General features: G+C 39.7%; 1 protein-coding gene across 8 annotated transcripts in view; it reads left to right on the forward strand.

Annotated features, from left to right (window-relative positions):
• Positions 1 to 17,667, forward strand: part of BIRC6 (baculoviral IAP repeat containing 6) — a 265,056-nt gene that overhangs the window by 64,920 nt on the left and 182,469 nt on the right. For 6 of the 8 annotated variants that reach the window (XM_075203663.1, XM_075203667.1, XM_075203660.1 and 3 more), the window contains exons 18-29: positions 3,442 to 3,603; positions 8,020 to 8,151; positions 8,368 to 8,465; positions 8,545 to 8,692; positions 9,162 to 9,295; positions 10,282 to 10,428; positions 11,155 to 11,342; positions 12,848 to 13,162; positions 14,713 to 14,812; positions 14,979 to 15,193; positions 16,031 to 16,239; positions 16,392 to 16,738. In XM_075203663.1, the coding sequence (XP_075059764.1) occupies positions 3,442 to 3,603; positions 8,020 to 8,151; positions 8,368 to 8,465; positions 8,545 to 8,692; positions 9,162 to 9,295; positions 10,282 to 10,428; positions 11,155 to 11,342; positions 12,848 to 13,162; positions 14,713 to 14,812; positions 14,979 to 15,193; positions 16,031 to 16,239; positions 16,392 to 16,738 (2,195 nt within the window). The remainder of the gene's footprint in view (positions 1 to 3,441; positions 3,604 to 8,019; positions 8,152 to 8,367; positions 8,466 to 8,544; positions 8,693 to 9,161; positions 9,296 to 10,281; positions 10,429 to 11,154; positions 11,343 to 12,847; positions 13,163 to 14,712; positions 14,813 to 14,978; positions 15,194 to 16,030; positions 16,240 to 16,391; positions 16,739 to 17,667) is intronic. The other 2 variants (XM_075203661.1, XM_075203666.1) reach the window with 2 other exon arrangements.

The raw sequence follows: 17,667 nt of genomic DNA on the forward strand, positions 1-17,667 counted from the left end.
GGTGGTTCCGTGTCAACGCATGATCTTCCTAGGGCTCATCATGGACACCAGTCAACAAAAGGTGTTCCTGCCTGCGGAGAAGATCAGTTCAATTCGGAGTATAACATCTCAGGTCTTGTCCTCTCCCAGCCCCTCAATTCACTTGTGCATGCGGCTGCTGGGAAACATGGTGGCCTCCTTCGAGACATCCCCTTCGGTCAAGCTCATTCTCGGTGCTTCCAGTGGGATCTGTTGACAAAATGGTCAGGATCCCACCTACGTTTGGATCTCCAGAGGATCTCGCTGTCTCCCGGGGCGAGAGAATCGCTTCAGTGGTGGATGAATCAGGATCACATGTTGGTGGGCAGGTCCTTTGCTCCATGGCCATGGATCATAGCCACAACAGACGCCAGCCTGAGAGGTTGGGGGGTGGTAGTCCTGCACCTCAGGCTCCAGGGGTTCTGGTCAGTTCAGGAATCAGCCTTATCAATCAACACATTAGAATTGAAGGCAATCCTTTTAGCTCTCCGGGGGGCCCAGACTCTTCTTCAGGGCCATCCAGTCAGAGTTCAGTCCGACAATTCCACGGCTGTGGCATATGTCAACAGACATGGAGGAACCAGGAGTGCAGCTGCAATGCGAGTGGCAGCTCAGATATTCCTTTGGGCAAATCAGTATGTTCCAGCAATCTCTGCAGTCTTCATTCCAGGAATAAAGATTTGGGAGGCCAAATACCTCAGTCGCATTGCGATGATGCCTGGGGAGTGGTCCCTCCACCCGGAAGTATTTCAGTCTCTAGTTCAGAGGTGGGGTCTTCCGGATATAGATCTCATGGCCTCCAGACACAACATAAAAGTTCACATGTATTGCGCAAGGGCAAGAGACCCCTTAGCGGTAGCGGTGGACGTGATGTCCATGTCATGGGAATTTCGGTTGGGATATCTGTTTCCCCTGATTCCCATGCTTCCTCGAGTACGCAGACGAGTGAGACAAGGCGGTCTGCCGGTGATTCTAATAGCTCCCTCATGGCCGCGTCGAGTGTGGTACGCGGACATAATCTCCATGGCGGTAGGACAAGGATATCGTCTTCCGTCACGAGACGACCGTCTTCTACAAGGCCCCTTTCGTCACCAGAATTTACCTCAGCTCAGTTTAAAGGCATGGCTGTTGAAGCCAGCCTCTGGAGAGCTAGAGGTTTTCCCCCAGTTTAGTGAACACTATGCTGCAAGCTCGAAAACCGGTTTTGGCTCGCATCTATCATCGTATTTGGCGAGCATATATTAAATGGTGCGAAAATAAGTCCTGTCACACATATCTTCCTTTCGTATACCTCGCTCATTGACTTTTCTTCAGGATGGGCTGGAAGCAGGGCTCCGTTTAGGTTCATTAAGAGTTCAGGTTTCAGCGCTTTCAGTTTTCATTCACCTCAAGTTAGCGGATTTGCCAGACGTCAAGACTTTTCTTCAGGGAGTTTTACATATTTAGCCTCCTTATGTTTCGCCTACAGCACCATGGGATCTTAACCTGGTACTGGATATGCTTAAAGGGCCTCCTTTTGAGCCATTACTTACGGCAGATTTTAGGTGTCTTACCTGGAAGGTCGTCTTTCTTTTAGCAATTGCATCTGCACGTAGGGTTTCAGAATTGGGAGCTCTGTCTTGCCGGGAACCATATCTGGTTTTCCACGAGGACAGAGCGGTATTAAGAACCCTCCCTTCCTTTGTTCCAAAAGTAGTTTCGGCTTTCCATCTGAACCAGGAAGATGTAGTTCCGGTCATTTCATCTACTTCCCATTCTGATCAACAGTCTATGGAAAAGTTAGATGTGGTTAGGGCTCTCCGCATTTATGTCAAAAGAACTTCTCAGATCAGACGTACAGATTCTCTGTTTGTTCTTTATGATTCTAACAAAAGAGGCTGGCCCGCCTCAAAACAGTCCATTGCAAGATGGTTTACGGCAACCATTAGGCAAGCTTACTTAAAGGCTAACCGTCCTGTGCCAGAGAGACTTACGGCCCATTCCACCAGATCGTTAGGGGTGTCGTGGGCAGCGAGAAATGGGGCTTCTGCAGACCAGCTTTGCAGGGCAGCCACCTGGTCCTCTGCCCACACCTATACAAAATGTTATCAGTTTAATGTATTTGCATCTGCTGATGCAAATTTCGCTCTTAGTGCTCTACGAGCGGGGCTTTCAGAGTGGTCCCACCCTTGGGGGGCTGCTTTAGAACGTCCCCATGGTAAGCAGTGTCCCCCAGACTGGATGAAAGAGAAAAGAGGATTTATGTACTTGCGTTAAATCCGTTTCTCTGATTCCGTCTGGGGGACACTACGATCCCTCCCTTCTGCTTTTCTTCTGTGTGCTCTTGTTTCATTGGCCTTTTCTCCTTGGGCTTTTTAATTAACTGAACAGGAAGAGGCAGGGGGATTGTAGAGGGGAGGGGTCTGTTAGCAGTGCTAAACTTAACTAGCTAGGTGCCAACTCCCGTGCTCCCCTCCACAACCCATGGTAAGCAGTGTCCACCAGACGGAATCAGAGAAACGGATTTAACGTAAGTACATAAATCCTCTTTTTGAGATGTTGCCTCCAGATCTGTACACACTACTTTTGGTGAAATCTTATCCGTGAACAAAACCCATTCTTCCTGTTATGAATACCTCTTCCTATACAACCATTTACTGGCTCCTCCTACTACTTAACTGTACTGCTTGCTTTCCATTATATAGTCTAGGGATTTAGAGTTCTAGTTTTAATATCCCTTTGCTCTGTTGCTGACATTACATCACATTTCATTTTGTATTCTACGTTAGGGTTTTTTGTGCCCCACATGCATTATTTTACTTTTTGATTTATTAAATTTAAGTTTTCACATTTTAGTACATTTCTTTTTTCACTACACATTTTCATTAACCATACTGAAGTATAAGCCATATTACATATTAAATCCGTTGTCATCTGCAAAGTAGTACCTTCCCTTGTAGGCCACAAGTAATAAACCTTTTTGGTAAAACGTGGCTGGCTTCAACTCAAAGGAAGTCTGCTGTGTCTTTGAAAATGTTCCCTCATGATCACAACTTTTTCGCAAATATCTTCTGCCTCACAGCACTGGGGTCATGAGTTTGATTCCCGACCATGGCCTTATCTGTTAAGAGTTTGTATGTATTTCCTCTGGGTGCTCCGGTTTCCTCCCACACTCCAAAAACATACTGGTAGGTTAATTGGCTGCTATTAAATTACCCTTAGTCTCTTTGTCTGTGTGTGTATGTTAGGGGATTTAAATTGTAAGCTCCAATGGGGCAGGGACCGATGTGAATGAGTTCTCTGTACAGTGCTGCAGAATTATTGGCACTATATAAATAGCTGCTGATAGATTATGATGATACTTTAAGCTTTCTGTGTTTGTTTTTCAGTGTACTAAACAACTACACAAATCCTTGAATTGTTTATCCTATGTTCTTGTTTTAGAGTGCAAAGATGTGCCATGTTGCAGTTCTCAGACTTCCATGAAAAGCTCCTGGACACGCTCTGCAAAAAGACAGATGATGGGCTGGCTACAGAACATGCACAGAGCTTGGTCCTAGATATTCTCTGCTGGCTGGCTGGTGTGCATTCTAATGGACCTGGCAGGTATTGCTGCATAGTTTAAGTTTAAAATGCACACATGCTTCAGGTTTAATATTTTGTCCTCATCTCTGGTTTGTTGATTCAGGGAAGGCAAACATTCCAATAATATAGTCCAATTGTGACTTAGAAAAGGACGTATTTATTCACACTATCATATATCCCTATTAATGACAACTGCTCTGTATTTTCTATTTGCCATGAAGATGTCTAATTATTTCTTTAAATCTTTGTGAAGATTCTGTACATTATAATTTAAGTCCCCTGAAAGCCCTCTTACTTTTTTTCCCCTTAAAACTAAACCACATAAGCAGCAATCCCACATATATGTTTTTTTCTTTAATTAGCAAGTTGAGTACATTTTTAGGCATGCATCTGATCAATTTTTTTGTGCTATTTTCCTACAAATCATTATCTCCATATTAAAATATTGTCTGTTTGGCAGACAAAAAATGGCTGCCAGTCTGCATGTGATGACTGAGGGGGGAAGAGGAGGATACTACAGTACAGACTGAGCTCAGAAGGGCATTCCAAAGCCTCTCTGCTCACTACATCATGTGACTGTGGTTTCCATGGTAGTGCAGAATCATATATCATTAATAGCAGCTTAAATAAAAAAAGAAAATTGGTAAATACCAAAATTCTTCTTTTAGCCTGCAAGTAATTTGTTTAAAAAAAATAAAAATGGATTGCTGCTTTAAATTGTATTCTAATGTGCACATTCCTCATGTTAATAGTGATAAAAAAATAATATTTAAGCAACAGCATTTAAGTTCATTTAACTTTTATTGTGAATACTTCCTTCCATTCTTTTTGTGAAGAACTTGGTCTGTGGGCTTAACACTTGTATCTTAAATCAAGGAAAACTATTACACAGACTAATTTTATTATAATTAACTTAATAATCATATGTTCCTATAATTTCCAACTGCCCTGAGTGAGGAACTACCACTGTACATGTAATTATAAACTACTGGGAGCATCATTTATTTATATTGCACCCCCAAATCCATAGTGCTTTACAGAGACTATTTCTCTGGCACTACTATTTGGGGGACACTGCTCACCATGGAGTATAGAAAGCGCTGTGTGGGGAGTAAGGCACCATGCTCCCTGAACGGAAGAGGTCGATTTTTAATAAGTGCCAACAAAGTAGGGCAGTTTTTTAGTTACTCTTCTTTTGATTTATTTTATTGAAATCTATTTGGGGAGACTTGCCGCAACCCCCGCTCTCCCATTTATGGCTACTGGTGAAAGGGTCAGTTGCAACAGTGAGCAGGGGCCCAGCTTCTGTTCCAGTGCAGCGACTGCAGGCCACGACAGCAGCTCCAGTCTCCCCCTGCGTGGCTGAGACGGCGCTACCGGGGATCCCTACCTGCTTCTGTCACCAGACAGAAGATGAGACAGACGGTGTCGGACTGGAAGGTAGCAGGGTCGCAATGACTGGTAGGGAGCTGTAACGTTCGCAGCTCCCACTAGCTACAGAAGCACAGGTCAGCACATTTTACAGGCGGGCATAGGGGAGGAGGCGTCCTCTCTCTAGAAGGGGATATCTCCCCTTTTCACTGTTTGGTTTTTTTTTCAGAGTAATGACCGCTATTTCCTCACTGCTCCTGCCTAGCTACTTCTAATACCTGTTGGAAACTTTTCTATATCTGTATCTGTTCTTCATGCTGGTGATTTTGTTTCATTTTATCACTGTACTCTATCTGCGTCTACGTTGAGTACTGCCCCTAAGTTGAGTACTTTCCCTTTATATGTTACGGTACTATATCCGTATAGTGTGTTTGTGTGTGTGTATGTATGTATATATATATATATATATATATATATATATATATATATATATATATATATATATATATATATATATATATATATATATATATATATATATATGTATGTGTATATATATATATATAATGTTGTTGGACGAGTGGTCGCTCCATCTTTAGGTCTTCCAGTCTCTGGTCATACGATGGGGGATCCCGGATCGGAACTTAATAGCATCTCATCACAACAGGAAAGTACCATGGTTTTGCTCCTGAGTAAGAGACCTCTTGGTGGTGGCAATTGACATAATGACGATGCCATGGGACTTCAGGTTGGCATACCTTTTTCCTCCCATCCCTATGATTCCCCGCGTCCTTCGGGTAAAGTAAGTGGGCTGCCAGTCATACTAGTGGCTCCCGCTTGACCACTGCGAGTTTGATACGCCGAAATTCTGGGGCTAGCCGTAGGTCCGGGTCTGAAGTTACCTCTTCGATAAGACCCACTTCATCAACGACCTGTCGATGCCAACCTTTGGAGGTCCAGAGGTTTCTTTACGCGAGTAGTGAAATACCCTCCTTCGGGCTAGAAAACCAGTTTTGGCTTGTATTTGCCACCACATCTGGCAAACCTACATTAGATGGTGTGAGAGCTGACTATGCCACATGGCTACTATTCGTCTTCCACGTTTTTTGGCTTTGCTCCAGGAAGTCTTGGATATAGGCCTTCATCTAAGGTCACTAAAAGTACAGATATAGGCACTTTTGGTATACTTTCACCTGCGCTTGGCAGAAATTCCGGATGTCAGTACCTTCTTGTGTGGAGTCCTGTATCCAACCTCCATATGTTCCATCAACGGCACCTTGGGATCTTAACCTGGTGCTTAATATTCTTCAAGGACCTCCTTTCGAACCGTTGCACACTGCAGAATTACGGTTCTTGACTATGAAAGTTGTATTTCTACTAGCTATTGCATCGCTCATAGTTTCAGAATTGGGTGCTTTCATGTTTTGAACCATATTTTATCTTTCATGATAGGGCGGTTCTCAGAACAGTTCCCGCTTTCCTACCAAAGGTGGTGTCCAGCTTTCATGTAAACCAAAGTGTTTCTGATGTGCACGGGTGGCCCACAGTTTTCAGGGACACGTTCCATGGAGTTTTTGGATGTGGTTAGGGCTCTAAGAATTTGTTAGGAGGACATCAGATTCGCAGCACGTATTCATTATTTACTTTGTTTGACAAAAACGAGGATGGCTGGCCTTTAAGCAATCGATTGCTAGGTGGCTTACTTCTATTATTAAGCAGGCTTATGTCAATGCTAACCGACCTGTGCCAGATCGTATTGTAGCCCATTTTACCCGTTTAGTGGGGGCGTCCTGGGCAGCACAAAATGGGGCCTCAGACCAGTTGTGCAGTGCAGCCACTTGGGCCTTGGCCCATACTTTTACCAAATTCTATCAATTCATTGTATTTGCGTCAGCAGGCGCTGCTTTTTGCAGTAATGCTCTATGTGCCGGGCTGTTAGAGAACTTAAGGGGGCTGCTTTAGAATGCTCCCATGTTAGCAGTGTTCCCCCGATGGGATGAAACAGAAAAGAGAAATTTTATACTCGCGATAAATCCGTTTCTCTGATTCCATCTTGGGGGACACTGCGTTCCCTCCCTTCTGCTTTTCTTCTGTTTGGTCTCTGGTTGGTTGACTCTCCTTCCTTGATGCTTTATACATGGACTGAAGAGGCTAAAGGGGGTTGCAAAGGTGAGGGGTTTGTCAGCATGATACATTAATAAAGTTAACATGTGCCAACTCCACCTCCACTCTCACAACCAATGGTAGCAGTGTCCCCAAGATGGAATCAGAGAAACAAATTTATTGTGAGTATAAAAATCCTTTTTTTCCCTCCATATCTCATTGCAAGCAATCAAAAGGGCATTATGTTCATCTGCATGTGCTCTGGAACGCCTGCTCCAAATGTGCATAAATGACAAATTCAAACCAGACAGTAGCTAGTTACCATTTTCAGGTTATTGATACTTGCTGGGTCTTAACTTGGGGTCCCAAACAGGTTGCAACACCTTCTTCTTCAATTTTCACTTATTAAGCATTTTTGTTCAGAAAGCTAGATATTGAGCTAGCTCTGAAGTGTGAAACAAAAAAATGTTTACCATGAAATGCTGCTACTGTAATATTTATGAAAGTAGATGTTCTACATTTAGGAGGCCATCGCTGTAAATCCTACTGTCTAGCTCATGAATGCTATATGTTCTTAGCAGTATCTAATGGGAGACACCTTGCTTGTATGTAAACATGGGCGCACTGAGAATGCCTTCTGGTGAGATAAAGAAACATTGATTACCTGGATTAATTGCAGAAAGTTTTGACATATATTTTAAGGCAGGCTTGGGAGTTCAAGTTAATTGTTTAATTTGCTATGGTGTAATTTAGATATATAGATATAGAGAGATAGAGAGATAGAGATATTTATGCTACTATGGTACCAATTCAAAATGTGTAACTTCCCATGATTTGGTTGATTTTCTTGAGTTTGAGTACTGCCATCTAGTGGTGGAAGAGAAGTACATTACAGTTTACTGTCTGTACTGTTATATGCTAAAACTTGTATTATTCTCCTAACAGCTGCTTTGTGTCTTCTAGCTTGCAGGAAGGAAAAGAAAGTTTGCTGTCTAAAACAAGAAAGTGTCTGTCTGACATTGTGCGCACTTGTTTTTTTGAGGCTGGAAGAAGTATTGCCCATAAATGTGCCCGATTCTTAGCTCTTTGCATTAGGTTGGTATATTTAGACTTTTATTTTTTTTTTTTTTAATGAAATAACAATAGTTCAACTCCCAATCATATGCACTATAGATGAAAAGCATAAAACACTTCAGCATATAGAAGAAAATGCTTTGCGTTACATTATTTTCTCAATTTTCCTATTGTAAATGTGTTGTAATAGTAAAATCATGTCTTTTTTTTTTTTTTTTTTTTGTCCTTCCCTCAAAGCAATGGAAAATGTGATCCTAATCAACAGGGCTTTGGCTTTGTCCTTTTGAAGGCTTTGCTGGAGAACATCACTTACCTGCCCTCTGCTGCAACTGGGGGTAGGTTCCCTCATTTGCCTTATGTCCAATAATTTTTATCTGTCACTGTTCAGTAGTTTATATTGCGTTTTATTTGCAGGGTCAGTCTACTGGTATTTTGTCTTGTTAAATTATGTCAAAGATGAAGATCTGGCTGGTTGTAGCACATCCTGTGCATCACTTCTCACAGCTGTGTCCAGACAGTTGCAGGACCGTCTTACCCCTATGGAGGCACTTCTTCAAACCAGGTAACTAATAAAATTTCACAATATCTTAAATTTATCCTGTTTAATGCCCCTTTAAAAGGAGAAATACTATGCTGCTCCTTTTTAAACCTACAAATATTTAGACTCTAAGTCTCTTCAGACTTATTTAACCCTACCTGTACTATGCAAACATAATTGGGGTCTGACCTTCTCACACACTGGATGAATTTTATGGGTGGTGCTAGTGATAGAAAATATCTTCAAATGTCTGTCAGCTTTACCACTACATTTTACAGTAAAAAAGAGTTTCCTGATATTAAAAAATAAAATCTATGGCCTTTACTATGTTTTCTGTTGTAGTTTTAAATGGAATTTAACCAGCGACTTTGTATCTCATTCCATGGAAAACTCTTTTGTGCAGTATTGTTGCAGAGCAAATTAAACTGTTTAATTCATTGTGCTTTTAGCTGATTTGTGATATTTCTCATTCCAACACACATTTTGGTCACAGATATGGGCTGTACAGTTCTCCTTTCGATCCTGTGCTCTTTGATTTGGAAGTCAGTGGATCTTCATGTAAAAACATTTACAACAGTAGCTCTGGTATTCAGTCAGATGAAATTGACCTTTCAGATGTCCTTTTAGGTGAGCAATATAATTTTTTACTTTGTGCTTTACTATGTTTTGTTATACAATTCCACAACACCCTGTAGTTGGCAAATTCTCCATATTTTTCATATGTCAAAAAGGTAAAGTTTTGTATTACGATTCAGCGATTTTGAGTCGGTGACATCCCAGAAAAATGTGAAAAACCTTTTATGTTGGCTTTCCACACAGTTATTGTTCATTTTACTTACATACGTGGGTGGCCAAATCAGATGACATCCTGGGTATTTTGTTCCTCTGGTTCCCGTCTTGCTTCCTTGCAACCTGTTTGTGCTGTCAGAATGTGACCCCACACACGTTGACTGAAGTAGACTCCCAACTACATTTTCTTCCATGTCGCATAAGCCTCTCGATTTTGTGTTTCTGTTAACTCTCTCCTCCAACTCAATAAAGACACTTATGAGTAACATTTATGAATTTTGCATGAGTGTCACGTGCTCATGAAAAGTGTTAATGGTCACACAGAATGGAAGTCGCACTAAAAGTATCCAAATGGAGCCAGCCCCCAAACATTTAACCCCCCCAAACCTGGCATTCTTTCGTCTTCCATCTTACAAATTTGGAAACAGTCTTACAATGCATCATTGTGACAAACCTTGCATAAAGTGCACATGTTTGGTATTCTTACACTATAGCTATTTTTACTAGATGATTACATTTTGGGATAGCACTAATTAAATGTAACTAGGGGAAGTATCACGGGAAATGGCCTCCCCAGTTCCCCTAAATTGTCTAATTTTTCCCTCTATGATGGACTTTACAAAAGCATCTTCATTCTACCAAATATATACTTGTGCATACAAAAAGAATGAAATAGTGATAGTTATTCCTTGTGAATAAGGCACATCAACAATACCTGAAAATTAAAGTGTTGGTGGCCTCCATGTAAATTCTGGGTGTGTTTGCTGTAACAAAGGTTATTTTTGTTTTAGAATTTTTTTTAAACTAATTATTTGCCCTCACAGGCAGTGGAAAAGTTAATAGCTGCACTGCTGCGGAGGGCAGCTTTACTTCTCTGACAGGTCTGCTAGAAGTTGAACCTTTGCACTTTACTTGCGTATCTACCAGTGACGGAACCAGAATTGAGAGGGATGATGCAAGTACGTTCACTGGTATATATAACTTTTTTTTCCTTTTTAAACCCAAAATCGTTGTTCACATTTATATATGGTAATCTAAAGATTTACTTTTGCAAATATGTTTTGGTCTAGTCTATGTATTGAAAAATCTAAATAGGCATCCAGTTAAATTGTTGATGATCATGCAGTATAGTTAGAATGTTTGTTTATTTTTAAAGGTTTATTTGATTGGCATTGCTTGCATTTGGAGAGTTGGGAGTTTTTCACTTGGTGAAATTTCTATCTTGGGGGTATTTATTGCTTAAAACAATGTCAGCTTGGTGACAAAAGACGTGATGGTTTGATGTTACAGTTTAGGGGATGTACAACGTTTACCCCTGCTACGAGCTTTGAGATGTTTCCCTGTATGGGGATTTATTCCCACAGTTCTTTTAGGTAGAGTTTTCCAGCAGTAAATATTGCATGGTCAACTTAAGCTAACTGTGGCATTATTTTTTAAAGCATAATGGATGGTGTGTGGTATTAGTAGTAATAAAATGTATTTCCACATCAGGTTTGCTGTATACACAGTGATGCTCTTATTAGAACACACTGGTGTAAAAATGCTCCTGAGTACATATTCTAAGCAGAAACTGCTATTTATAAGTGTTGCATATGTATATATTTTTTTTCCTCATTATCTACTTATGTATAGTATAATATTTCTGTACGAGAGCAGCTTTATCTTCATCCTTTTGTCTTTCTTTTGCTCCATGCCAGTGAGCACGTTTGGTGTGACCCCAGCGGTGGGCGGCCTGTCTGCCGGGACGGTGGGAGAAGCCTCAACCGCTCTGAGCTCTGCAGCCCAAGTTGCTCTGCAGTCTCTTTCCCATGCAATGGCCTCAGCCGAGCAGCAGCTCCAGGTACTGCAAGAGAAACAGCAGCAGCTTCTGAAGCTTCAGCAACAGGTGGGAGGACGTTTTCCCACATTCACCCTGAACCCCACATGCTGAGAACCTTGTGCAAAATTCTATAAAATAGTCCTGTGTTTACCTGAAAGGTTTTATTTAAACTGCCTTTTCAAGCCTTTAGTAGCATGGTGAATAAAGAATAAGTGTGGGGTTCGTTCATATTACTGCTGACCCAAAACTCAACAAAGTTAAAACTGTGCTTTGGCCAGATGTAGAGCTGCTGTGTAACTTCACGTCTAGATAACATAAAATCACTTTTTTCCTCTGCTAACAGGAAAGCTAGTGAAAGCTTTAACCGTTAACTTTAAGCACTTCCTAACCATAACGGGGCCTGGGAGAACGGAATCACACCTCTTCTGATGCTGTTCTGCAGTGATATACTAACTTTATTATTATTTAAGTCTGTTGATTTATGGGACTGCATTAGAAGAATCCTGCAGGTCCCACCCCACTTCCCATAGTTTTTTTTCACCTTTCTGACACAGAAGTTAGGGGGTCATTGCTCACAATCAGCTGTGTGAATTTGTATTGCCCTGTACAGCTGTAAGAGTAGGTAAAAGTGTGGGTGTTTTGGGCCAGGCATTTAAATGTGTGTTATGTAGTGGCCGTTTTTATCATCGGACTGTTGTCCACACATCATATTCCGCTATACTTTGCATACCCCTAGTAAATCTAGAACGATAGATATTGTCTTGACAAAGTGGTTATTTTTAGCAAATAACATCTCTGAATGCCTCAAAAACAGGCATGTTAAATTTATGCAGAAACAATAAATGCATTATTTTGTCAGTTTCTCTAGCAGAATAGTGACATCATGTATTTTAGTGGCTTTGGCTTTGAATGCTATTACTGTTTAGTTTTACAAGTACATATAAATGAAGGTTGTGAATAAAATTTCAGTTCTGAACAGATACTTACAAAAACGAAGCTGTTTGTTTATATAAGCGTGTATATGCCCATTCACTCATTCTATATTAAGATTGGTCATTTTGCTGCTGGAAAGCATATTCACATAGTATCTATTAGCCTTTAAGTATTTGATTCCCATTCGTAATATAATTGTATAAATGCGTGAACTCCACAAGTAGCTGATGCTTAGGTCAAAACAGATGGGCAACATTCAACACTTCTCCTCTTTGCCACCCATAATAATGTTTTTCGTCTGCTAAACTGTGCACCAGTCGGTTATATAAAGAAAACTGCAGTGCTTCATCATTATAAAGCCAGCTTCACTATTACAGTTTTGGCCCATGTTTATTTTGGTGTTAAAAAGAGAGCACTGTACGTCTCTAGCCCATGAGCTTGAGTGGTAGTAAGGAGAAGCTAATTTTTTGCATTGCGTATGCCCTGGTATATAATTTCCTTAGTGTTTTGCATTTTTTTTTTTTTTTTTAAATATAGTGTTGGGTGTGAAGATAGTCGTTTCATGTTCTGCTTTATCAATCATGTTTACTTGATTTTATTTTTTTTTTGTTTTTTATTTAATGGTTTATTCTTTCCAGAAGGCAAAACTGGAGGCCAAGTTGCACCAGACCACAGCAGCAGCCGCTGCAGCTGCCTCAGCAGTAGGCCCGGTACACAATTCTTTGCCTTCCAACCCTGTCGCAGCACCGGGGTTCTTTATCCATCCATCTGATGTTATCCCTCCCACCCCAAAAACAACTCCTCTCTTCATGACTCCACCGCTCACGCCACCCAATGAGGCTGTGTCAGCTGTCATCAATGCAGAGCTTGCTCAGCTGTTCCCTGGCACAGTCATCGATTCTCCTCCTGCAATCCTTGCTGGGCATGGCAAAAATGCTAACAAATCTAGAGGGGTAAATAGTTCTTGATCTTTTGTCTATTTTGTATGTGTTCTAAAATGTAAACAACCAGCTCAATCCATGTTTTACGTGGATCAATATCCTTGAACTTTGCTCACAGAATTTGACCCTAGTTTCCCTAGTTTGTCACTTCATTAGTTTGAAAAGAAATGCATGGTTTTTGATTTGCGACAATGTTCCTCTCTATTACTTTAGTTAATCTGTTTTTGATAGCCTTCTTTGTGTGTTTTATACCATGTAGAAGTTTAGTTCGAAACCAAAATCTCCACAGATAGTATGTTAAACAGGAGGACTATGACAACCATCTATATTGACAAAAATATGTGTATATTTAATTTTACTTGGCACTTTCGCTAATTTACTCCTTCACATCTTATAGAGTTTGGTTTTCAAAAAATGTCTCAGATATTTAATGAAACCTTTCTCTTTGAAGCACATGTCACCTTTCTTTGGTAAACCTCAGATATGCACCCTCAATAAGTGCACCTATGAATAAGCAGATTTGTGGAATGTGATCATAACTTTGCTCCATTTCCTGGTGACATGTAGTAACAAACAAGTTGCTGCCATACCATTTTTATGAAGTAACGCAGCACTTTTGGGATTGCTTTGATAATTTGATACGTCTCCTTTTCAATTAATGTTTATTATTAAACATTTAACATGTTTACAGTGTTATCTCAAAAAAATGTTCCTTCTGATTTAAAGGAACGCTAAAGCCAAAAAAAACACAAAAGCAATTTGCAGTGCTCCGTACTCTTAAACTAAATCATAGCTCCCATTAGCCAGTTAAATGCTCATGATTGTCCTCTGCATAGCTCCATATTCTGTTTGAAACAAGACCTCTTGATTGCACTGGAGAGGTAACTGTTTTACAATGATGAAATAACTACTCCCTATGGACACATACCTGCTGGTGTTTTTTGTATTTGCCTTTTTTTTTTCCCTTGTTTTTTTTGTTTGTGTGATAAGTATTGTTACTGCCATTTAAAATATTATTGTAGGTATTCTGCATGTGTTTATCTGTGGTAAAAGGCAACAAATAGAAAAAGATAACTTCCAATCAACTACAGTAAAAAGACTATTGGGTATAGTGACACTAGAACCACACAGTGGTGTGTAGGATCACATCCAGTTACATGCGGTTACAAAATAAGTGCCCTAACCCTGTTTTCTTTCCACCCAACATATAAGGAGTTGAACTTAACGTTTCAGAGTATTAGGGAGTTGCTGCTGCATCTCCCTCTAGTCATTCGCTAGGGCTTAATCTCAGACTTTGCACTGTGCCACAACAACCAATCACAAATTGGAATTGTCTTAACCTGCACAAGATAGATACAAACTAATTGCTATTTGGCCACTGTGGTTTAGTGGAAATTGTGCTACTAGATGCAGTGTTAGTTAATTTAAGTCACCGTTCGAAGTCAGGAACAATTCTTTTAATTGAGGCACAATATGGAGCTATCCAAAGAAGAGCACAATCTGGAAAATATTTAGTTTTCTACATATCTCACATTTAATGTTCTTTACATGTTTTGTTTCAGACTCAACTGGGTTCAGGTCTTGCACTGGCTATCTCTCATGCTTCTCATTTCCTGCAGCCACCTCCTCATCAGTCCATTATTATTGAGAGAATGCATTCGGGTAAGATAAACTGTGTAATTGTTTGGGTTGTACTGTTTTTTACAAACCATTCTATCTGAAAGTGATTCATTTCCAGACATCACCTATTTTGAAGAATGTGTTTGTTGTATAATCGCTTATCAGGATTTCTTTGTGTAACTTGCAGAAATTCTGTTTCTATGTCTAGGCGCCAGGAGATTTGTGACTCTGGATTTTGGCAGACCTGTGCTCCTTACAGATATTCTTATTCCTACCTGTGGTGATTTGGCCTCTTTATCCATTGACATTTGGAGCTTAGGTGAAGAAGTAGATGGTAGAAGATTAGTGGTTGCAACAGACATCAGTACCCATTCACTTATTCTACATGATTTGATACCACCGCCTGTCTGCAGGTTTATGAAGGTAATGAGGAAACAAACTTTATGTACAATAAATCTGTAGATGGACGCTGTAGAAATTTCCAGCACTCTACCTACTTATCTCATTTAAGTTTAAGGCATGGTGTTATATATATAGATAGAGATAGATAGATAGATATATAGAGAGATTATATATATATATATATATATATATATATATATATATATATATATATATATATATATATATATATATAATCTCTATCGCAATGAGTTTAATTTTTTAAATAAAATGCTTTCAACCTTGTTTCTCTTTGTGACCTTGATACAGTGTGATATTCTGTATGTGTCATTTGAAGATTTTTTTATTTACTTCACTGCTTTGTTCTTTGCAGTTCTTTTTGACCACTCAAATAAAGAAATATTTAGTAGCAGCGTATGTGTCAGTTGCCACACTGTGGATTAAAACTCTAGTGGAGTTCAGTGCAAAATTTTAGGGCTAATGGGTTTTGTTGCTGTATATTTACATTAGCATTTTCCTCTTGTTGATATCATCAAACTTATAACAGCCCTTTATAAATGTGGAGATTAAATACCTTTGCGGCATGTTGTCTCGATTATGTTGCTGTAATTAAATTTAAAGGAAGAAAGCTTTATAAAAATCCCTGTGTTCCTTTCTCCTAACTGTTGCACATTTCTTTAGTTTATATGTCTTTCCCTCATGCCCCTCTTGTTTCTAATTTGCCTGAATTATTAATTTAGCTGCCAGGAGAATGAAGTAAGGAATAGGCAATAAAATAGATCACCATGTGGCTACATGTCCATTTATATAAGCAGGAGAAAATTTTTTATGTAGTATATATACTTCATATTTTTTTAGATTACGGTGATCGGACGTTATGGGAGCACAAATGCCAGGGCCAAGATCCCCCTGGGCTTTTATTATGGCCATACTTATATCTTACCTTGGGAGAGTGAACTGAAACTAATGCATGACCCGCTGAGAGGTGAAAGTGAGTCTTCAGGTCAGCCAGAGATTGACCAGCACCTTACCATGATGGTGGCCCTACAGGAGGACATCCAGTGCAGGTTAGTTCTGTAATAGCATGAACGTTAAAAACATAGTATAATTGCAATCTTTCTACTGATATTTAGCCTGTGCTTTCTTGGTGCAGTGGCTTGTATACTTTGTTTGTTATGAACTCTATTTAAATTCATTTTCTTTGTCTTTTATTATTCAGGTATAATCTCGCTTGCCATCGATTAGAGACTCTGCTGCAGAGCATTGATCTTCCCCCATTGAACAGTGCCAACAATGCACAGTATTTCCTGAGAAAGCCAGACAAGGCTGTAGAAGAGGATAGCAGAGTCTTCTCTGCTTACCAAGACTGCATACAGCTGCAGCTCCAACTTAACCTGGCTCATCATGCTGTTCAAAGGCTTAAGGTGGCTCTGGGCATGAGCAGGAAAACACTGAAGGAACAGTTTGATTCTAGGGAACTGATCCATACGTCCTCAACTGAGCAGCTTCGCACAATTATCCGATATCTTCTGGACACACTGCTTAGTCTTCTTCACTCCTCCAATGGTTAGTAGTCTCCACTCTTAAAATCTCTAATACACATATAGTGTAATCTGCTTAAATGATAGTGTAGATAGAACTAAATATTGTTTGTATGGAATTTTTGTTTCCTACACATATCTTGATCTGTAAAATTCAAGACGATATTTTCCTTTTCAACATCCATTAGTTGAAAGTATATTTAAAAAAAAAAAAAAAGTTAAGTTAAGACAATGATTTGAAATACATAAATAATGATAGGTAGTATTGTCATGCTATTTTATTGTGTCAACAATTCTTCTTTTACTTTTATATTTGGTATCCCATTCCTTGCTCTTCCAATGTATTTTTATCAATGTCTCATTGGTTGTTTAATCCATTCAAAGGAATTGCCTTGTTTTTCATGTGAATCAAATGATTTGAAATTAAAAATGGGAACATGGACAATACAGTTATTGGGCTAAAAACAGATTGGAGTGATGGTGCCTTTGTTTTAAATGGTTAGGACCACATACATTGGCATGCTAAATGCTTTTTCTGTTGCAGATAGTAGGGAAGACTCAATTCAGCATGTGGTGTCTCTGGAACGTTCGCAGGAACACCTTGTGCCGATGTTATGACTGGAATCTTCTCTCATTAATGGGTGCACAGAAAAATTAGCGGAGATTCCTACCTTAATTGCTGGCAATGTGCGCAGTCGAACATCTCGGTGTTATGTACGTGCTACACTGCTGGCAATTGAATCTGCCCCAATAAGTTAAATAATACAGTGGGAATTTTTTCTCCCTTTTTTTTTGTTTTGTTTATAGCCTTTTGTTTTTTTTGTTTTTTTAAACTTTTATATTTTTTAGGGAACCTAATCCATGCCCCACCCTATATCTTTGCAGCAGTAGGTAACTGCTAATGGTGATCTTTCTAGCTGCATTCCAGATTAGATCACTTGTATAAATCATTTA

The sequence above is a fragment of the Mixophyes fleayi genome, chromosome 3 (assembly GCF_038048845.1).
Source record: "Mixophyes fleayi isolate aMixFle1 chromosome 3, aMixFle1.hap1, whole genome shotgun sequence".
Taxonomy (NCBI): Eukaryota; Metazoa; Chordata; class Amphibia; order Anura; family Limnodynastidae; genus Mixophyes; species Mixophyes fleayi.